Source organism: Struthio camelus, chromosome 15, assembly GCF_040807025.1.
Source record: "Struthio camelus isolate bStrCam1 chromosome 15, bStrCam1.hap1, whole genome shotgun sequence".
Lineage (NCBI taxonomy): Eukaryota > Metazoa > Chordata > Aves > Struthioniformes > Struthionidae > Struthio > Struthio camelus.
This window is the reverse complement of record NC_090956.1, coordinates 17,600,631-17,622,290: the sequence shown is the minus strand read 5'-3', so window position 1 is coordinate 17,622,290 and position 21,660 is coordinate 17,600,631. Positions and strand designations below refer to the sequence as shown.

The 21,660-nt window shown below is 50.1% G+C and overlaps 1 protein-coding gene across 7 annotated transcripts in view; it reads left to right on the top strand.

Annotated features, from left to right (window-relative positions):
* The window catches only part of WDR90 (WD repeat domain 90), a 37,583-nt gene extending 16,014 nt beyond the window's left edge, over window positions 1-21,569 (top strand). For 5 of the 7 annotated variants that reach the window (XM_068907871.1, XM_068907873.1, XM_068907875.1 and 2 more), the window contains 25 exons: window positions 111-346; window positions 827-966; window positions 1,560-1,690; window positions 3,000-3,130; window positions 3,667-3,828; window positions 4,495-4,623; window positions 5,199-5,332; window positions 5,430-5,467; window positions 5,964-6,083; window positions 6,524-6,706; window positions 7,627-7,727; window positions 8,664-8,766; window positions 9,283-9,404; window positions 9,786-9,945; window positions 12,316-12,506; window positions 12,778-12,946; window positions 13,319-13,430; window positions 14,038-14,209; window positions 15,007-15,129; window positions 15,320-15,500; window positions 15,987-16,117; window positions 17,494-17,637; window positions 19,132-19,251; window positions 19,973-20,057; window positions 21,251-21,569. In XM_068907871.1, coding sequence (XP_068763972.1) covers window positions 111-346; window positions 827-966; window positions 1,560-1,690; window positions 3,000-3,130; window positions 3,667-3,828; window positions 4,495-4,623; window positions 5,199-5,332; window positions 5,430-5,467; window positions 5,964-6,083; window positions 6,524-6,706; window positions 7,627-7,727; window positions 8,664-8,766; window positions 9,283-9,404; window positions 9,786-9,945; window positions 12,316-12,506; window positions 12,778-12,946; window positions 13,319-13,430; window positions 14,038-14,209; window positions 15,007-15,129; window positions 15,320-15,500; window positions 15,987-16,117; window positions 17,494-17,637; window positions 19,132-19,251; window positions 19,973-20,057; window positions 21,251-21,408 — 3,476 coding nt within the window. In that variant the 3' untranslated portion in view covers window positions 21,409-21,569. Of the gene's footprint in view, window positions 1-110; window positions 347-826; window positions 967-1,559; window positions 1,691-2,999; window positions 3,131-3,666; window positions 3,829-4,494; window positions 4,624-5,198; window positions 5,333-5,429; window positions 5,468-5,963; window positions 6,084-6,523; window positions 6,707-7,626; window positions 7,728-8,663; window positions 8,767-9,282; window positions 9,405-9,785; window positions 9,946-12,315; window positions 12,507-12,777; window positions 12,947-13,318; window positions 13,431-14,037; window positions 14,210-15,006; window positions 15,130-15,319; window positions 15,501-15,986; window positions 16,118-17,493; window positions 17,638-19,131; window positions 19,252-19,967; window positions 20,058-21,250 lie in introns of those variants that run through there. The other 2 variants (XM_068907872.1, XM_068907876.1) reach the window with 2 other exon arrangements.
* Window positions 21,570-21,660: the final 91 nt, after the last annotated feature.

The window sequence follows — 21,660 nt, the reverse complement described above, 5'->3', positions numbered from 1 at the left end:
ATTCCTGTGGGCAGTACTTTCCTAACTGTGAATCTGATTCCATAGCTTTGATTCAGATGCTTCTCTTTCTTTTTCCTGGGCTGTGTGCTGATGGGTATGTCTTTCCCCAGAGCATGAGGCTCCGGTGAGTTCTGTCTGCATCAGTCCAGACAGCCTCAAAGTTTCGTGCACAACCACCACTGGGAATCTAGGCTACCTGGATATACAGTCCCGGGACTATAACACCCTCATGCGCTCTCACACGGACTCAATTTTGGCATTTTCTGTGGAGGGAATTCGGAAGCAGATGGCAACAGTCTCTCAGGATAGCACCATCCGAGTCTGGGACCTTGTGACCATGCAGCAGGTAGGTGAGGTGAGAATTGTTAGGTATCACAGATTTATTAATAGTTTGCCTAGTCTTTGTTCAGTTGAGTTATCAAAGTTCCGCTGTTCAGGAGCCCTTCAACGTCCTCCCTGAGGCGTGGGGCTTAACACGGGTAAGAAATCCTTCTGGAGTGCGGAGTTCTGAGACGTTTAGCTTAACGTGTAATTTGGCCTTAGCTTCTGAAGGCATAATTAAACAAAATAGTAGAAAAAAAATTTTCTTTTCCTCCCGTCTTTTGAATGTTGCTGATTAACACAGGATATCATACCCAAAGGATTTCTCCTATCTCCCTTAAGACCCTGAATTTCCCTGGGCTTTAGAGGCAGCCATGCAGGATTAGATTTGCATTGTGGGAACGGGCTCACAGTGGAGGTCTGAGATTGCTTTGCTGTGTTACCTATGCCTGCCGGGTACTGATTTATCCAGCTTCATGCCTGTGGGTATGTCTCTTCCCCACAGCTGTATGACTTCACAGCTGCAGATGAAACGCCATGTGCTGTGGCCTTTCACCCTACCCGGCAGATGCTTGCCTGTGGCTTTGACAGCGGGATGGTGCGAACCTTCAGCTTGGCTGCCTCTGATCTCCTAGTGGAACACAAGTAAGCGTTTGCAGTGGCAGTTGCTCCCATGCATGGGTGTAATTGCTGGGTGTCCTGACAGTAGCCACAGTGGAACCATCTTGGAGGTGGGCCTATGCTGGAAAGGTGGTTTTCTTAAGCTTGACAATCCTCATGTCCCAGTTAAGTAGTTTTCAAGCAGGGAAAGCCTGGTGTGCCAAGGCTTTGGGTGATAAGAATCTAACCTGAGAAACCTATAAGAGCTTTATATTTGGGGACTTACCAGCTGAGAGATGTCTAGGAGTAGGAAAGGGGCTGGGGAAAGAGATAGTTGTCCTGGAGATCAGCTGAAGAGGAAGCACCTGTGAGCCTTGGCATGGGAAATGGAGGATGCTCCAAAGGGTGAGTGACACATCCCATCCAGGGACAGCAAGGCTGCTGCGCTTGCTAGTTAGTTTTCCAAAAAGCTGGAATATTGATTGTCCTGGGCTGCTGCAGGAGAAAACACAATGGGGTTCTCTTCCCTGTCTCCAATGAGGTTCATTGCCTGGGCGCCTCACTATGTTGCACGTGATGTTGCTACTTTTTTTTCCTCTCCTCTATCCCCTTCTTTCTTGTTTTCTGCCTTTTTTCAGGCAGCACCGTGCTGCTATCACGGGTCTGACCTTCTCTCCGGATGGCAATTTCATGTTCAGTTCCTGTTCACAGGGAACTCTGGCTCTTTACAACTGTGCGGTGCAGAAGAGCCATGTCCTGAGAGTCCTGGGTAAGGCTTTAGGGTTGTTATGGGTTGCCTTTTTTTCTTTTTTTTTTAAATAGCACAGACATCGTACCCCAAAGTCAAGCCAGACTCAAGCTACTCAGAGATTTTTCTGAAGGATCTCCTGAGCTGTGTCATTTGTGTTTATATAGTGTATGGTAGCAAATCTTAGTGACTGTTAACTCTTCCAAACCAGTCCTGATTCAAAAGCTTTCAAATTGCTTGGTGTTTCAATTTTGAGAATGGGCTGGGATTGCACAGACCTGCTTTTTCGGATCTGGATTCAACCATATATTGTTTAGAAGCATTGCAGGTATAGAGTGTTTGTACTTATTCATGCCCAAGCCCCGACTCTTTCAGTTTTCTGTGTGTGTAGTTTGATTTGTTTCAGCTGGATCACTTCCCTAATCCTGCCTGTAGCACAGCCACACAAAGAGCTGTGCTGGTAAACAGAGAAGGTGGAGTGCTGCAGGCAAGGGTGAATGGTGCAGGGGGCAAGGTAATTCTGAAATATTAATGTCATGTTTTAATATATGCTTTTTGAAATTAGCTGTGGCAGCACGAGGACGCTTAGAGAAAGGGAGCTCTGTCATGCAATGCATTACACAGAGAGGGAGAGCCTGCCCCAAGAAGTATGCAAAGTGTGTGGAAATGGAATAGGGGCTCAGAGAGATCAGAGAACTTGTCCAAAATCACCCAAGTTTGGTGTCAGTGCTGTGACTGGCACTGGGTATTTTGATTCCGCTCCAAACCTCAGTGTTAAACCACTAGCTGTGTTCCCAGGGTCATAACAGTGGTAGTAGAATAGATACAGAGCAATTGCTGTGATTTCTGTGGTTCTGTGACCTTTGGATCTATCCACCCACTAGAATGACATCAGTGTAGCAGGGCACTGCAGTGACTTCATTCTGTGCAGGATTCAGCCACCCATGCTGTAGCTGTGAACTCGCATCCATAGCTGCTTGTCGCAGCTCTCTGTAGTGTTAAAAAATAAACAGTAGCATCCATTTTATTCCCATGACTTTTTTTCCTGCCCTCCTTGAACATACCACGTGCTCAGACAGCCTACAAGCCATGTATCTAGACTTGGTCTTTGAGGTGGTTCACTGCACACTTTGGATGCTGCAGATGAAATTTCTGGCATCTTCCACAACGGAGGTTGCTTCTTTCTCAGACCGAAACATTAATTCAAGGCTGATTCAGAGGCAGGAGGAACTACAGCTACCACGTCAGCGGCAGCATCACAGAGTGAGCTGGCTGCGGCATGTTCTCTTTGTTCCTCTCTTCACTCTTTTTCTGTTCCTGTGGCCCCCAGGTAACGTGGTGGTCCGGGGTGCTGGGAGCGGTCCTGATGCTTTGGTGCTCAGCGAGGACAGCCATCTCCTGGCCTTTGTGGGTCCCTCCAAGTTCATTGTGACCGTGATGGAAGCCTGCTCTCTAGATGAGGTAGCCACTAGGCTTCTCCACGTTCCTGTGGGAGGATGAGGAGGGGGGAACACGCTGCAGGGTGCTGCAGGACAGGAGTGGAAATTCCTGTAGGCTGTATTAAATGGGATCGATCAAGAGCTTTGTGCACCATCAGTGTTGCAGAAGGCCCTTTCCTGCACAGCAGATGCTGGTTTGGGGTGCTTCTAAAGAGGTTTGCTTTCTGTTCTGTGAGGTGGGAACAAAAAATTCAAGGTTTCTTCTTCTCCAACTTCATGCCCCTTTGGAAAGATGATTAGGAGAAGAGCTGCATGGACAGTCAGTTCTGTACCTTCTTTGTGAGCTACTCTGCTGGGTAATAGGGACATACTTTGCCTATACCCTGCAGCCTCTCATTGGGTGGCTGGCGGGAGTGTGGGAAGGGAAAGGGCTTGGGGACTCCATCGCTTGTGCTAGGGGAGGCACGGGAGAAATCCTTGAGGCTGCTCCATAGTTGTTTCTGAGGCTTCCACAGTATTTGCTCTAGAACATCTGTTCAGTAGCTCCTTGTTTCACAGCTGCTAAAGGTGGACATCAGCATCTTTGATTTGGACAGCACGGCACTGGACTCTGCGGTGAGAATCTGCTTCGCTCCTGTGCCTCAAGGCCAGCTCCTGGTATCCACTTCCTCCAATAAAATCCTTGTGCTTGATGCAAAGACAGGACGACTGGTGCGAGAGGTAGGGCACTATGAAATTCATGCACTAAGGTCTTGCCCCATCTTGCTTTGACACTTCATGTCAGTATTGAGGGATGAATGGGAGAAGAGATCATCCTGGAGCTCACGGGCTTCGAAGAAAAACATGACTGACAAGCAGGTAGCTATCCTACTACGGTCATGCTCCAGGTGAGCCTGAACTCGTCCTTATTTTCCATGCTGTCACGCTCCTGTCATTTTGTTGAAGCATAAGGGCACAATAAATTGCCAAAAATAGTTAAAGCAAACCTGTTCTATTACACTGCAATGGACTAGGTGTGCATATCGGACTAGTTACCTTATCTCACAGGTGGGCTAGTGAAATACCCAAATGAGCCCACCAGAGTGTCGGAGATGATCTGACTCTCTCCTAGTGAATCTGTCCAGATCACAGTGTATTCAGTTCATCTGCAATCTTCATACACCTTGTGATGTAGAAGGACTGGAAGAAACTACAGACCTGTGTCGAGAATGTTGGGCATCTCTAGCTCGTGTTGTTTTAAACTTCTTTTTCATCAGAAGCCGAAAGCGTTTCCCTTCGTTGTCCTCCATTCAATAAATCTGTCTTTTCTTAGTGCTCAGGCAGTGATTAGCTTGCTGATAGCGAGCTAGCTCAGTTAATGCCGATGGTGCTGTGTCTTATCCTCAGGTGTCTCTGGTGCACAAGCTAGCCTGTTCTTCCTTGTCACTAAGCAAGGATGCCAGGTACCTGCTCACTGCTGGTGACAAGGTTATCAAAGTGTGGGACTACCAGATGCGCTTTGATGTCAACTTCCAGGTACTGCACAAAGGGAGGGAAGGGGGTTGATGTTGGCTAGGTCTGTCAGTTAATGCATTTCTTGATCCTTGGAGGAGAAAGCAGCAAATGGCGCTTTTGCATGATTTGGCCCAGTACCCTGAATCCCAATATGCCCAGCAGCTGAGAAATGCAGCCCTATTCCCACCTGTAACGTTCTAGTAATTGCATGCACTGAGCGCACACTGGGACTGCCAGATCACTGCACCTAGTGAGACCCTCTGCCAAGGACCAGAGGCAGGTACAACCTCTCTTCCAGTGACAGAGCCACGCAGAGTAGAAAATGGCTTGCCCAGGGTTTCAGAGGAACTGAGAGCTAGGATAAGGCTTTGGGGTTTTCAACTTCTGTTTGTTTCTCTGGATCAGTATGTTTAAGATCAAACTTGGCTCTGAGTACTGTAGGTGGGGTGCTGGTCTCTGAGAAGATCCTCTGCTGAAGTAGTGTAGACAGAAACTTCCTTTACTGGGTATCCAGGGCAGGGAGTCTTGTAACCGCAGTCCTAATGGGTCTGGGATGGTGATGGAGTCTAGGAAGTTCAAGACATCCTCTCTTTCAGGTGTACATTGGCCACTCAGAGCCAGTGCGACACGTGGCCTTCACCCCAGACCAAGAGCATGTTGTCAGCGTTGGAGATGCCATCTTCCTCTGGGATTTCCTAGCTCCGTCTGCAGAGGGGTCTCCCCCAGCTGTGTAAGTGCCCCATGCGGGGTGATGCTTTCCCCTGCTTTTCTGTACCTCCTGTGCACCATCTCCCAGGAGTATAACTCTGGTCTTGTTGCCTTTCCAGTGTGCATTCTTCCCAGTCTGTTCTGCCTCCCGGAGCCGGTGAGTTTGCCTCCTGCCATGAGTTGCACTGGTCAGCATGTTGGCAGCTTTTCCATAGCTGTTCTTCATGGCACAGGGTAGGGGTTGGGGCCGTGGATTTTTGGTTCATTCCTTTGGGGAGTCAGATAGCGGGGACTAATTGGCCGATTAACCGAAGGGATTGTCTCCAATTGACTAGCATGTCTCAATGAGAGTCTGCCAAGGAGGGGATATTCTGAGCAAAGCAGCTCTGGGTTTTCCTGATAGGTTTTTCAGTTCTTGCCTTCTGCCTTTCCTTGCCTCCTTTCTTCTGCCTCCATCTATTCTCTTTTTTTTTCCCCTGCGCTCTCTGTCTCTCTCTCTCTGTCTGTCCTTCCCTTTCTTGAAGGACAGACAATAACGCACGGAGAAGTGGCTTCTCCTGTATAAGAGAAATGAGTTTGAAGGCGTCACCGTCAATCACCTTGAGACGATCTAAGGGATGAAGGGAGTTGCACAGAGCATTTTCTTTTCACAGAAAGGAGCTCTGAGAAGCTCAAGGATGTCACTGAGATACCTCGGCAGACAGCTCCTCTTCCATTGTTGTCCTCACCACCGTGTCTGGGTGTCAGTTCTGTCCACCAAGTGGGATGTCATGGTAAGAGGAATTGCTTGCAGGAAAGGGAGAGTTGATTGAGGGAAAACTCCCTGTCGCCAGCAGCAGCCAGTTCACGAGCAGCCCTGGAATGGCCTCTGCCCCCCATCTCCTTCTTGTAGGCTGAGAAGTACCACTTTGCCTTTCCCTCTCCTAATTGGACAAGGCCAGCCAGAGGTGGTGGGGGGGGTTCAGCACCACTTTATCCTCTTCTCTACTCCATATAGCAAGCTGTTAGCGCAGCTTTTCTGAAGGTTATAGCAAATATTTTGTTGGACATACCTAGTAGGAAATGTCTGCTTTGCACTCCACCCTTAGCAGATGGACTGTTATACAGAGCAGGAAAAAGCCAATACCAACAAATCAAAGGGTTGGTCACACGTAAAACAGTCCTGAAGGACACAGACGGTTATTTCTCTTTTCCTACCAATTTTTCTCTTCAGGTATTTTCTCTGAGTCGGATGAAGAGGAGGAAGCAGATCTCCTGGGCAGCAGCAAAACAATAGCAAACGGAGAAAAAGACCCCTCGGTCCTTGTGGTGGAGTCAGTCAGGAGTGAGGAGCCTTTTGTTGTGAGGCCCAAAGTGAGACAGGAGAGCTCGAGGTCTCCCAGTCACTCAGGAAATGGTAAATCAAGGGGCATTTTCATCTTCTAAAGAGCCTGGCTCCTTAGGGGCACAGCGGGCACAGGCCTGCCTGTCGGCACAGCTCTGTCCCTGAAAAATGAGGAGAGATCAGTATAAGCGTGGGTAGAGATCGACCCAAAGCGGCACTTAACACACTGGTGGCTTGCTGGGCCAGACACGCTGTAAGCTGTGAGTCGGAGGGCAGCGTGTGTTCCTAGGGGATCTTCCCTTGTCCTGGGTGTAATTTACCAAAGGAAATCAGTGTTAAGAGAAACTTATGCTGGTCCCTAAGACTGCTTGTTTTTCTGGCTCTTTCCCTGCTGCTACTTCTAGGCGTGCCAGAAGCCCCTCTTCAGCTTGTAGCCACTGTCATCTTTGAAGTGGCACATTCTATTAAACCCAGATGAAATTAAAGCTCCCAGTGTCTCTATTAATAGATGCACAACCTCAAAGCTTCAGCAATTTGTGGCTAGCTGCCAGAAGCATGCAGCTGCCAGCATTCACAGCCTCAGGCAGGATTTGTTGGAAAGCTTCAACATAAAAGTATGGCTGCTGGTCGTGTTAAAGACATCCTTCTGACTGTGTGGCTTACGCTTTCGCAGCAATGCCCAGAGTGCACAGGGCATTTGCCTTTAGGCTGTTTGCAGTGTGGTGTGGCTGCTTTGAATAGGATAATGGGATTAGATGGATATTTGTCCTTTGCTGCTGAAAAGTTGGTGCCTTTCCTGTGGCCAGTCATATAATCGTGTAGGAGCATATGTGGCTCTGCCATCAGATTTTCACCTCTCCCATGTGTTTGTGTGTACACACACATTTGCCTCTCCCCAGGGTCTAAGAGCACAGCAAGGCACAGCCTAGCTGCTTCTCACAAACCATCCCCATGAGCAGTGTTACGCAGATATTTTCTTCTTTGTGTGGCAGCACCTAGAAAGGAGACCAAAGGTCCCGAATCCCCGTGCTCCATCCGCCCAGATTCCTACCGGCATTTTACTCCTCGCTTTAAGGCATCAGTGCTCCCCCAGGTGAGAATTGTGGCAGTGCTGGTCACCTCAGCAGGTGAAGAACAGGCATTTTGGGGCTGGGGTAGATGGCTTTTTCAAATTGTTTCCATTTTGTACTTCAGTCGAAAGCAAGTTGTGAAATATACCCTTGGGTCTGGTGTTCAATTAGAAACCCATAACATTAGTCCTGCTTTCTCTTCTGCATGCTGCTCTTTCCAGACTAGTAAAAAGTGAGTTGTGCTCAGTTCTTTTTCTGTTCAGCAAATCTGCATAAATTTTTATTCAAAAGAAATGGAAATGGCATGTGCTATAGAAAGTGAAAGACGAGTGAGCAATGAAGTGATTCATCACGCACACATATTTGCGAGCAGATGCGTTGGCAGAGCAGGCTGGGGAAGGCAATCCATCTAGTGTAGTGGAGATAGTCAAGGCATAGCACTTGCTCTGTTAACAAACAGAGCGATAACAAAACAGAAACTTGACTCAATCTTTTTCTAAGCTCTGCTGTTCACTGCTGTAGTAGAAAAGCTACATTCAGCTTGCACCTTCAGTTTTCTCCTCTAACCCCCCACCATGTAGCATTTTTCCCCACTGTCTTCCTATTCAAACACCTACATCACTAAGTCAGCAAAACCCGTTGAACTCTTTCCCAGCAGGATTAGCAGCTGCTCATAGGTTGGGCGGTCGCTGCCAGCCTGTTCTGTGCCCCCTCTGAATGCATCTGTGTCTGGTTTTGCTGGTGCAGTTTCTCTTTTGTATGTATAAGTGTGCACTTTGGTATTCATGCATTGATTCGCTGAACTTGTTTTGAATTGTGTGAGTATTGGCATGCGTTTGTGTGTGTGAATACGTGTGTTTGTGCTTGCATGCATCCTTTCTCCTGTGTGGGTCTTGAATGTACCTGAATGGGACATCCTTCTAGAGCTTATTTTAAGCCGGTGTCTATTTTTCTTGCAGAATTTCTCATCTCCTCCAGCTGGCTATGAGGTCTTGAAGCTGAAAGCAGTGATCGGCTACAATGGGAATGGCAGAGGGAATATGGTGTGGAACCCAGACACAGGTACACTGGGAAGGCTTTGGAGAGGTGGGAGGTGTGTGGGCCCTAGGACACTGAGCCAGCTTACAGTCTTCTAGCTGTGGGGTTAAGGTCTTTGCTTTAATACAGTGATTCTTTGTGTCGAGTGAATCCGGTAATCCTTTTTATTTGCCATTGGCAAATGTTAGTTGATACAGGCATATTTGAGAATGCTGTTGGCAGAGCAGTCTCAGGCTTCAGTTGCTGAGTGGCTAGAGCAGGGGGGAAGGCTGTTACAAAGGCCATCTCACCTCTCTTTTTCAGAGCTGGAGTGATGCCCAACAGCTTTGCTTTGCTCAAGTTAGGGGAAGAGAGATTTGTCCTAACTCCCTTCTCAACCTGATAGGAAGCATGCTGCCTTGGCTGTGTAGAAGAGTCAGCTTTTATGTATCCCTGAAAAAAAAGAATTTGACTGGATTGTGATGTAAGTTGTAGTGAGTGCTGTACGTGAAGCTTTTACACAGAGAAACCCCCATCTCCTCATGTTACACTATCCAATAGGCTTCTTCGCCTACACCTGCGGTTGCATCATTGTGGTTGAAGACCTACACTCAGGATCACAGAATCACTGGCTTGGCCATGCTGAGGAGGTCTCTACGCTAGCCGTCAGCCACGACGCCCAGGTAGGAGTGACTTCTGCTTCCCTCAGGCTGTGTTTTATGTGTGTTACTTTGGGCTGAAGGAATGTTACTGACAGAAATGGCATTCATCTGTTTTTCCTTCTGCCTGCTGCCTGGATACGTGGGATGATTGGAATAAAATAAACATCTTTTGAGCCTAGTTATTTCTTGTGTTTGCTCAATGTGACAGCAGAGCTTGCTCCCTTCCTCTGGGTGATTCCACCATTCCCTCCACCGATTAGGTGGTTGTTTTTTCTTGCAGGATTTTCCTTTTGCTAACTGTCCGACTTTAATTTGGGACTAATGGTTACTAGGATGAACCAGCTAATGAACCATCCTCTAATGACTTGCTAAAGTCTCAGTGACAACGTATTGTTCTGCTAGGTTCTTGCCTCTGCCTCGGGACGGAGGAATGGAGACTCACATTGTCAGATCTGCATCTGGAACATCCAGGATGGGGTTTGCACAAGACGTCTCTTCCATCATGAGACGCAAGTGCAAGCCATGGCATTCTCTCGAGATGACAGATTCCTCATCACGCTGGGTCAGTATATCTGTAGCTGCTAGGTATGAGTGTGTAAGTATGCCCTAGAATAGCCAGTTCATGGAAGGAACATGCTGTAAGTTTGTCATATCTGCCAAGATGTGTGCCAGGCTCATGTGGGCATGAAGTTTGTCCAGCAGCTGTTGCTCATAGCCTTGGCACTGGGTGTTATTTTCACAGTAAAATTGCCAGGAAGCCTAATAAACTGAGGAATGGGTAATGCAGCGTATTAAACTGCAAGTGATCTCAAGTCCTTCTGTGAGTGACCACATGGAGGTGTGTTCTTTTCAAGTGAGTGTGCTTCCAGGGTGCTGTTGACAGCTCTGGGAGGGGGAAGCATGTGCCCCGTGCATCTCAGCGGTGAATGTCAAGACTGGGGCGCACCAGCTCACATTCAGTTCTTTCTCATTGCCCCAGTAAGCTTGTTTCCGAGTAATAGCGCTCTTCTCCTGGCTCATTAGTGCTTGTTAAGCCTGTGTAAATAGTTTGCAGTTACTATATAGAGTATCCAAAGGGAAATGCCTTCTTCTGGACTTCTTATTGTTGCTTAGCTGGAATTGCACAAAAGTAGCCAAGCTTCAAACAGTGAGCCGCCTGCCAAGCAGTGATGCCAGCGCAAGATGGATGCTCAAGCTGTCTGTTTTGTTTAGGCAGGGGACATTTAAAGGACAAATATGCAATTAGTAAGTTCTTATTTTGCATGAGAGACGACCTGTGGAGCAGGCAACACGTTCTGTCTGGGCTGGTGAATCTGCCCTTGAAAAAAGCCAGCTTTGCTCTAGAGAAAGAGAAAGGGGTTCTGTAGCTTTGTGCTTTCCATGTAGCACAAGGGGAAAGGAGTCATCTTTCTCCAACTCTGCGCTGGGCTGCAGAGAATAGAAAAGCTGAAAGTCTCCACTGAGGTTGTGGTGCCTGGGAAAGGCCAGTGAGTCTCCACTGAGATTGTGGTGCCTGGGAAAGGCCAGTGAGGCGCCCGTTCCCCAGAAACACCCCCCTCCTCAGCAGCACCAGGGCATTCTCCTCCAAAGCCGTCTGAGAGCTGGGGATGCTTGCTGTCATCAAGGTCCGTGTCATCTGCTGCCACCCAGATACTGTGGCTTCCATTAAGATCAGTTCCCATCTCAGCGTTGACCTCAGCAACTGCTACATCTCTCCTTTATTTTAAAAGCGTTGCTAGCGCTGAGAGCATAATATCACTGGAGGGATTGCGTGGGATTTATATTGAGGTGTGTAGCAGCTACTAGGGATGTAGAAACAGCAGAAAATCTGCTCTGCCTGCTGTGCTCGCTACTACTCCAGCCATTAGCCAGTTCAAACGCTGGCTGGAGACCCTGCAGCAGGACTAGATTTGCAACAACCTTCAGCCTACAGCGTTGGGCTATTTACCTGTCCTCAACTCAAATAAGGATCTATCATGTTGTGCAGCTTTTGCTGTCACTGAAGTACTTCCAGTGTATAGACTAACTCCATCTAGCTGTGTTCTCAGTCACTTGTCTTCTGATGTGAGGGAATTCACTCTGTTTCAAACCTGCTTCAAAGGCTTTTGTCAGCTTCTGTCTTGAGAAGTAGTCCTGTCACAGCTGAATGTCGTTCTTTCCTGGCTCCTGAGGTAGTTGCGAGGCTTATTGCTTCAGTGCTTTCCCTGACAAAATACAGAAGAAAGAAGCACTTTAGTGGCAACGTTCCCCAGCACAGCATTTAGTTGCTGCAGCTAGCTGGATAGGGCAGATCCACAGAATATAGGAGCACCTTGGGAAGGTTTCCAGAACATACAGCAAGATCATCCAGAATTGTTTCCTGAATTTTGTCCTCAAAGAGTATTTTATCTTTCAGGTCAGTGCCAGCTTCTGCTGGGGCCTTTTAGAACAGTGGATAGATAAAAGGCTGTCGAGTAGTTTTCCTTGCATGTCTTCCAAAAATGCTAGGTTACAGTTCAGCTATGCTGATTTGCCATGTGCTCGGGAGGAGGCCACTCCTTTTTTTTCTTGTTCTGCTTCAGTCCTGCAGTCTGTTCCTTGGAGCTGTGACTGCAAGTCCATTTAGCAAAGTGTCCTTGTGTGCAACCAGGTGAGAGCACAATTCCCCTGGTGATTTTCTTTGGGTGCTCTCTCTGCCTGTTCTCATGTCTTCAGAGAGCCCTTTGAATGCTTAGCTTCGAAGGAAAAGGAAGAGAGGGGGATTGAGCAAAGCCTTTGCTGGAAACACAGGGAAACATGTCTCTACTTGCGACAGTGCTCATAGCACTCGTCTCTGAACAACTGGATAATGGCAAACTGGATGCACGTGTGTGCAGTGTATATGCTTGTGGCTGTCCTGAAGAAGCACTGTGGCTGCAGAGTTTCTTCCTACTGTCTGTCTTGTTCTATCTAGGTGACTACAGTGATCAAACTATTGCTTTGTGGAATACCTACACCTATGAACTCATGTCATCGACTCACATCTCGGAGCCAGGCCATGATGTGGCTTTTAATCCTCTTTCTCACGGAGAACTGGCCTGTGTAGGGAGGGGAGCAGTGACATTTTGGTTGTTGGAGCAGCAGGGGGCTGACATCAACCTCAAGGTAAATCTCAGTTTTACCTTCTTTTAAAACTCATGTTCAGCATCTCTGACTTCTTTTTTCCAGCCCTTTGGTGAGCAAGATGGAAGCTTTGCCACCCCAAGGCTTTGTGAGAGTTGGTTTCCCTTAGTAAGACGATGCTGACTGGCCATGACTGGCTTTTGATTGCATTTGATGCATTAACTGAATTAATTGGGTGGGAGGATGATTCTTTTTTCCTGTAGGTAAAACACAGCTTTCTCCTTGACTCTTTTGTTTTATGTGACTTTTGCAGGTTCATCGGGCCCCTGTCCCTGATGCGTTAGGACTGGTGGAACTGACCTCGCTCTGTTATGGTGCCGACCCTCTTCTTTATAGTGGGACCAACACAGGCCAGATCTGCGTGTGGGACACGGAGACTAATCGCTGCTTCATGACATGGGAGGCTGACGAGGGCGAGATCGGTGGGTGCAGATGCCCCAGGCATCTGTCAGGATTGTAATAAGTTTCATGGAAACTTGTGGGGAAAGAACATCAATGAGCTCGTGGGCTTTCGATTTCAGCTGTGTCCCTATGCCCAGAAAACTCTGTTGCTGTGTCGGATGCAAAAATGGGGTGGCAATGGATCTGTGACCCAGGTTGCCTTGTCAGAGCTGAGTAGCCTGGGGTCCACCTCTAATAAACACTGGGTATTGGGTGCAGTTCCCTGCTGTGGTAGAACCTCACTGCCCAACCCAAATGAATCAGTGGCCTAGCCGACAGGAGCACACCCCAGACCATGGCTGTGAGGTGTGTGGTTATTCATGGGTGCTGTTCGTTCCCTTGTGCCCTCCCAGGTGTGCTGGTGTGCCGGCACAACAGGCTGGCCAGTGGCAGCAATACAAAACGCATCCGTCTGTGGGCAGTGGCAGCCGTGGAGGAGCTGAGGCTGAAAGGTTCTGATGCCAGGTAGGAGGCTCGTGGCTGCAGCACCTTCGCTGTGCTTGCGCACATCTCGCCCGCTCGCTGCACTCCTGAGAGATGTTTTTTTTTCCTGTCTGGCTGCTCCCAGGGTCTGGCTGAGAAGTGGGAGCCAGACAGACAGTGGGACAGACAGATGTCAGCTATGACTACAACCATGCTTTTTCTGTTGCCCTTCATTCTTAGCTTTTCCTCTCCATCCCATGACCTCTGATTCATTTGGTCTGGATCTTTTTCTGAATTTTTGCCACAGGTAGCTGGACCTTCTTGGTACTGGAAATGGAGTTGACTATTCCTGACACTTGACTGATTTGTAGGAACTCCTTTAAGAGAATTAGTTAACATTTATTGCCTTTGTTTCTCTTCTTGCAATGTCACATCCCTTGTTTTCTTTCTCTTTCGTATAAAAGATAGTTTCAGTGCCAGTGTAACGATAGCAACCGTTCTATGTACAGGAGTCCCTCACTGAATTATCGAGCTGCAAATATGTCACAGGAGTTACTGGAAAACTGCTAGGGGCAGCCTTTAAAGAGGGCAGAGTGGCTGTCTGTTCCAACAGCTGAGCTAGCCTTTCTTGCATCCTCCTTCCCTCCAGGTCTAGCTCTGTCCTGCTAGAACATGAGATGACTCTCGACGGAACAATAGTCAGTGCAGCTTTTGATGACTCTCTAGAAATGGGAATTGTGGGCACCACCACAGGAACCCTGTGGTACATCAACTGGACAGAGAGCACAAGCATCCGACTAATCAGTGGACACAAGAACAAGGTTAGATGGTCTGGGAAGGAGGAGGTGCTGCAAAGCAGCAGGTGTTTTGTGTGCTACCTGTGTTCACGGGGCCATGCTTGAAGCACGCCCGTGCTGCAGAAGCGTTCCCTGGACTGGCCGTGAGGGAGTTCATGGAGCGGCAGGGCTCGCTACTGCAGACAGGACACTGTGAAGGAGGTCTCCCTGTTCTTCTCCTAGAGATAACTTTGCAGCTAACATTGAGGAGTCAGACGTGAAGACATTTTGGACTCATTCACTTTAGCCTAACAGCCTTAGTTGTTAATAACTGTGGGCTTTTCTGTCTGAGTGGAAAAATGATAGTTCACCTTAGAGCCACTAAGGTTTAGTTCCTGAGTACCGACTACTGGAAGCATCCTGGAAGCAGTCCTGCTTATTAGCTAGACATCTATATTGGATAAAGTGGTCTTTGCCTAAAACATTAACAGGTCTGCAAAGTGACTGTTTTGAATGCTGCTGTTGCTTTGGACCATCTTTAGGCTCCAGAAGAAAATTTTCAAAAGGTAGAAGCGAGGATATTTGGCTTAAACCTACATTGCATAGCACCTGTTCCTACCTTTGCGGTTTGGTTTACCAATTTCCTTTACAAGCCTCGTCGTAAGCCCCAAATTTCTTCTAAGCACAAAAAGAAAACCACCCACCTTTCTTAATGCCTGCGATTTCTTGTCTAGTGTTTCCTGTGAGAAGAGTCCTGGGGGATGAGAGGGGCAGAGGAGCAGATGCGCTCTAAGCTGCAGCATTTGTAAGGCCCCTTTCCTCCATCTCCGTTCTTGCTGCAGGTGAATGAAGTGTCCTTCAGTCCTGATGAGACTCACTGTGCCACGTGTGGTGAAGATGGCAGCGTGAGGATTTGGTCTCTGGGCAGCATGGAGCTGGTGATACAGTTTCAAGTGCTGAACCAGGTAATCATTTGCAGTGCCTGGGTCTTTTTGTCTTGGAAGTAGGCGCTGTCCACTGCTGGGATTACAAGGAGTGCTGCGTCCTCACAGAGTAGGCTGAAGCTGTGAGAAATGCTTGCAGGTGGAGCTGTACTTTGATGTGCACAGTCCTGCTGTCTCGTGTCCTCAGGTCTCTGCTCTCGTTCTTTTGCAGAGCTGCCAGTGCCTGGCCTGGAAGCCTCAGCCCATTGGCACCCAGGGAGCTGAGAGCCAGCATGTAGTAGCAGGGTACAGCGATGGCACCATCCGTGTGTTCAGCATTTCCAGGACAGAGATGGAGCTGAAAATGCACCCCCATGCTGTTGCGCTGACAGCAGTTGCCTACTCCACAGACGGTGAGGTTGCACCCAGCTGTCCGTTACAACAGTAAGGACCGTGGCTTTGGGGAGCACGGCTTGGCTGTGCCTTGCTTACCCAGGCACAGGTCTGACCTCCATTCACTCTGCAGACTGGTGACCTGCCCAAAAACCTGGGGCCAGGGAGAGCTGGAGAGGTCATATCAATGACCTACAGTAGATCCACCAGCTGAACATCTGGTAAATGGGAGATGGCAGGTACATTGGCCATGGTACAGCCAAGGGCTTTGAATACAACATACATTCCTTTGTGTCCTCATGCTGACAAGCTACATCAGCTCTTCCTCAGACATGATGTTTTAATGGGTGTCCCTGAGACAGCCCCTGAACCGGCTTTTTCTGGCCTTTCGGAGTGTTTTGGGACATCTGTATGTCCCAAAGGTCCAATGATCTTGGATCTTTTGCCCATAGGGTTTTTCTTCTTCTACAAGAAGTGGCCCATTCTGTTTTCTTCTCTGGTCACAGGAGAAATGGTCTTATCAGGGGGCAAGGACGGACTTGTGGCTGTCAGCAGCCCTCGCACTGGGATGACTGTTCGCATCCTTGCTGACCACAAAGGCTCTCCCATCACTGTCATCCAGTGCACCAGGAAGCAGGTGAGACTTCACTCTCTCTGCCCTGCTGCTGTCCAGTAGTGAGTCTCCTGTATGTCACTGCACAGCTGTAGGGAGGAGCTGCAGTGTGGCAGGGTTGGTCAGTGAGCTCGCTTGGTTGTCCCTCTCTTCCTCTTCCTGTCCCAATCACCTCTAGTAACTTTTGTTCAGTTTCTCTAGGGTTATCTTGGGGGAAAAACTTCTTTACTGTGAGGGTGAGCGAGCACTGGAACAGGTTGCCCAGAAAGGTTGTGGAGTCTCCTTCCCTGGAGATGTTCAAAACCCGCCTGGACGCGATCCTGGGAAACATGCTCTAGAGGACCCTGCTTGAGCAGGGGGATTGGACTAGACAATCTCCAGAGGTCCCTTCCAACCTCAGCCATTCTGTGATTCTGTGATCTTCAGTGCAGTAAAGCCACAGGCTTTGCAAGTGTAATCCTTAGCAAGTCTGTGCCTGGGAGATGGGGTAACCCTTGGTAACTGTTGTAGACACACTGTGCACGGATGGGATGTGCGCTGGTGCGTGCGTGCGTGCGTGCCTGCTGGAGCACTTGCCCCACAGGCTCTCCCACAGGCACCGCTTTGGAGCGGCCTGGGCTGTGAGCGTTCAAGCTCAGCCAAATAGCCTGCGCCCCCGAGAAAGGCCGCTGGGCCTCACTGAGGTCAGCGTGCTTTTCTCCTATTGCTCAGCAGCAGCCTTGCCTTGTGTGTGTAGCTGGCTGTTTGTACGGCCCCTGCTGTGTAGCTAGGAATCTGAGGTTGTACAACAGCGTGATGTTCTTAGCATTTCCTTTGATTTTCTCTTCATGAAGAGTCTCTTTTCCTTTGTGCAATTTTTGAAACAAGAATAATTTTCCCTATATTTTCAGGCTTTAAAATCATCCATGTTGCAAGGCTGCCTTGTCTGGTAATTCTAGACTTACTTGATCCCCCTCAAGTTTTAGATGAAGGACGTTGTCAGGACAAACACAGGCTCTACAAACACTCCCCTAGGAGGATGTGCAGATCTGGAGAGCATCCTAGCGAGAGATTTGCATCATTCAGGCCCAGCACTTGTTCCTCCTTCAGCGGTCTCTTCTGCCAGGGGTTGTCAGCCCAGAGCATAGTGCTGGTTTTGGTACCAGCAGCTGCCTTGTCCTGCTGTGCAAGGACATCCCCACAGGGCAAGGCGGAGGCACCTAACCTATTTTGGCCTGATAAGAGACTTTAAGGACTGTGCAGGTGAGAGAACCTAGTAGGTTAGTCCTGGCATTAATCCCTTAGTACATAAGGCCTGCGTTCCCGTAAACGTTTGCCCTACACCAGTCTGTTCTTGTTGGCAACTTTCTTTTACAGATTCTGTATTGCAAGAGTCGTAATGTTATTTTTTTCCTCTGTAGTACTATGACTTTGGGGTGGAAGGCAGTGAACTCTGGCTGGCCACCAGCTCAGACCGGCGGGTCAGTGTCTGGGCCTCCGACTGGCTGAAAGATAAATGCGAGCTCCTTGACTGGCTCAGCTTCCCTGCTCCTGCAGTCCCTGAGGTGAGAATAAGCCATGCGGACTCGTGTGCGCTCACATCATGATCTTAGCGCTATGCAGCCCCAGTCCCTTTGGCACACTCTCCCTATCTGTGAATGGGACGAAAGGTATCTTAACCCCCCATCAAAACTCATATTAAACTGTCAGCTCAGTCTAATGCATCTCAAGTTTGTCATCCGAATCTGAAGGAGGGATGTCTCAAGGTGCTGGATTTCATACTAATGTAATGACAATTGTTGGTTTGGTGTTTTGTGTTTGGCTGGCCAACTGCCACCCTGCAGCCCCAGGTCACTCCAGCACTGCCGATCCTTTTCAGGATGAAAGGGTCTCCTTTGGGCCCTGGCAGGGAGAGCAGGGGTTGTTACAGCTGAGCAGGACAGGTACAAAGAACAAGCACACTTAGGAAAGTGAACTTCATTAGTTCTGCTGCTCGTGGGATAAGTTGCTAATGTACCTTCTAGGGTGTAGATTTGCAGCTCGAACTGTGGCGCTGCCTAACCCTCAGAAACACTGCCTTTGTAAGCATGAGGAATCAAAAATTGTATTTGCAAAGAGCTGATACACCTGTTCTATGCAAAACAGAGCACAAGCCAGGAGTCGGCGCTCTCAGTGCACAGAAGAGAGACCTAATTATGAGCATGCCGCTAACTTCAGCACTCCCAAACAGCATGAATATTGTGAGCCAGTGAATGAGAAGGTTAACGGAGCCCAATATACCTACGCTATCCCTAAGTGCCTGTGATAGTTTGCAGAACACTTCAGCTCCAAACTAGGTGTGAGATTTGGGACAGTAGGACAACCGTTAGGAAGTGGAGGAGGGTCTGTATTGGATAGGACGTGAAGATAGTCCCAGAGGCATGCCATGTCATGCAAAAGGAAGCTGAGTCTTTTCAGAGGAACAAGCAGCAGTACCTCAGCCTGCCACCTCTGGGGCCCAGGCAGTGCCCGGGGCTGCTACAGTGGCTGGGTTCTGTTAATGTTTCTTCCATTTGTTCCCAAAACACCTTTCTGAAATGATGAGTTTTTTCCTCATGAAGGAAATTCACTGTCGGTCTCCCCGCACTGAACATGGGAAGGATTGAGCTTGCATCCAGTACTGCAGAGCTGATCTTCTGGGCCCTGTTTGCTCATGCTGAAACCTGTCCACAGCCCACTCCCACCTTCAAGCCCATGTAGGAATAATGCTTTGGTGGAAATCCAACCTGCTGAACCCTCGTATGTCCTGCTCCTGTGACAGTAAACGGTAGAGAGACTTGCCTTAGGTTCCTATGACAGTATGTGTTTGCTCCCTGCTTCTTTGCAATGAGCATGTCTGAGACCATAGTGTGAGAGGGAGGGAGCAGTCTCCATCATACTAATTTCCTGGTGCTCTGCCCACTCACAGCGAAAAGGCTGATGTCCCTCCCTGCTCTCCTTTTGACCCCCACCCCACCCCCGGACTAGGCATGGCTGGAGAAGCTAGCCTTAATTTTGTTGCTTTTGGTTTCCCTTCCCAGGGTCTCAGCAGCCTCCCTCCAAGCCTGGCAGCATTCTGCCCTTGGGAACATGGTACTCTGGTTTACGTTGGCTTTGGGATGCAGAAGGAAGCTTTGTTTTACAGTCTGCGCAAGAAACAGGTACTTGTGCCCTCCCTGTGCAACCCTTCTGCTCTTCCAGCGCAGCGCAGACATGCCTCTGCCGTTGAGTCGACCTTGGCTCACGACAAACAACCCGCAGGGGAGGGTGAGGCAGCACTGCCCTGTCTTGACCTAGGAAACCTGCAGGCCAAACCAGGGTCCTTTGCAGACAAGCTAGTCTTTCTGCAGTGAAAGATGGGTGACTCTAGAGAGCAAGACACCCTCTTGATGCATGCCATACACAGAGTGGCACCCCCACACTAGCCAGGGCCCAGAGGCGAGCAGTACAAGAAAAACAAAGAAAGTCTGAAGGTGGGAGGTAGGTTCAGCTGAGCAGCTGGTTAGTGCGGCAACTTTTTACTTTCAGAACGTCCAAAACTTTTACTTTCAAAAAATCTGACCCAGGTAAGCAGTGAACAGCAGGGGACTGTACACCTGCTGCCTCTGGGAAGGCTGCTAGTCACTGCTGCTGCCCTCCTGCTTTTCAGGCTGACAGGAGGGGGAGGCATTTGCTTTCAGAAGCACTAACAGTCTCTAAATTGAGTCTCCTCTGGAAACTCAACGCCTTTGGCGGGTTCCTGAGCTCTGAGAGATGCTGTGCATCTGTCAGCCTTTCCTTTGAGAGGAGCCCTTTGCCTTCCTAAAGGTGTGACTTAGGCAGCTCTGTTCTGCTGCCTGCTCATTTTTGAGGTGTTGGTGTGTTTCTCTTGCTGGAGTGCAGGTAGTTGAGAAGATCTCCTTGCCGTACTTTGCCATGTCGCTGAGCCTGTCTCCTGCAGCGCACTTTCTAGCTGTTGGCTTTGGCGGTAAGTACTGGAGAGTGCCACGGGCTCTGCTCCCCAGGCAGCCTGTCCCCAGGTTACCTTCAGTAGGGAGGGATCTCCCACTCTGTCTTCCCACAAGTGTGAGCAGAGCAAGCATCCCTTTCTCTTTAAATGAGAGTGAGAGATGTGCACACACACCAAACCATATCCGCCAAGCCTGGCATGACTGTTTGGTGGGGAGCTACAGCCCTAGGAGCGCGGGTAGCTGCCACCTCTCCTGGGTGTCAGGCAGGGAGAAAGCTCTGTGAGACTCGCACGTTAGAAACGAGCTAACATGAACTCAGGCCTCATGGATGGGGCACGTGCTTATTCGTGAGCAGGATTTGTCACTCGAATGACTCCTCAGGGTTATGGACTGTCTTCATCTCCTCTGCTTGTGAGGGAACAGCTTTGCAGCTGTGTGGGTTACAGCCTGAGGTAGAAAGGACTTTCCCACAGCACGGGGCATCAGCGCCCTTCTCTCGGAGAACACCTCGCTCCCCTAGCTGTTTGTATGTCTCCTGGCGGTGGTACGTCCGTCCGTCCTGCTGTGACAGTGACGCCAGAGAGCCTGCGAGCACGCTGTGCTCCACGGCCTGTCCCCCAGCTGCCAGGCACCTGCCTAGCCCCAGGGCCCGGGTGCTCTGGAGAGCGAGTGGCGCTCTGACTCCTTTACCGCGCAGCAGAGATGCACCAACGTGTGCTGCTGCATACCTTACTGCAGCGCGGCAGTCGGAGGCGCTGCGCGGAGCTGCCGGCTCGTGCTCTCCCCGCCGTTAGTTGCCCACTCGCTCCTGCAAGAAGCTGTCCCCTCGCTCAGCTTATCACGAAGGCATTCAGCACGTGGGACAATCTCCCCGGGTGCTCGGAGGAGGGTGGTGATTATCAGTGAATGAAGCTAAGCAGAAGCACGCGGATGAGGATGGGAGGTCTTGCTTTTATCAGGAACGCTTCATAGGCGGAGAATGAGACTTCAGCTCTTGATTACTGCAGGGCGCCTGCCAGCCCCGCAGCCCCGGGCAGCGCGAGGCGGCCGTCGGCGCGCCGGCGAGGCGGGCTGCAGGGCGGGCAGAGGCTGCCGCGGCCGCCCGCCCGGTGGTCACCTGCCGGGGGGCGAGAGGGCCCGCCGGACTGCGGCGAGGCGGGGGGACGCCCGGCGGCAGCGCCCCGGGCTGACGCTCCCGCTCTCCCCGCAGAACGCCTGGTGCGGCTGCTGCGCGGCCCGGCGGGACCCGAGCAGGACTACGCCGGGCACGACGACGCCGTCCACCTGTGCCGCTTCGCCCCGTCGGGCCGGCGCCTCTTCACGGCCTCCTACAACGCCGTCCTCGTCTGGGAGGCGACGGGCACATGAGCGGCGGCCGAAGGACCGGGGGGGGGGGGTCTCGGCTCTGACGGGGACGTGGTGCGGGTCGGCAGCAGCTGGGCCCGCTCGGCGCCGGCGCTGCCGCGATTTCTCTTGGTTTTGGTAGAAGAAAAACAATAATAAGAAATAAAGAGCGAGCTGCGCCAAGGCGGCGGCGGTGCCGTGCGGCGCGGGGGCCTCCGGCCGGCGGGGGGCGCGCGCGCGCCGGGCGCCGCTCTGCCCGCGCCACTCGCTGGTGCG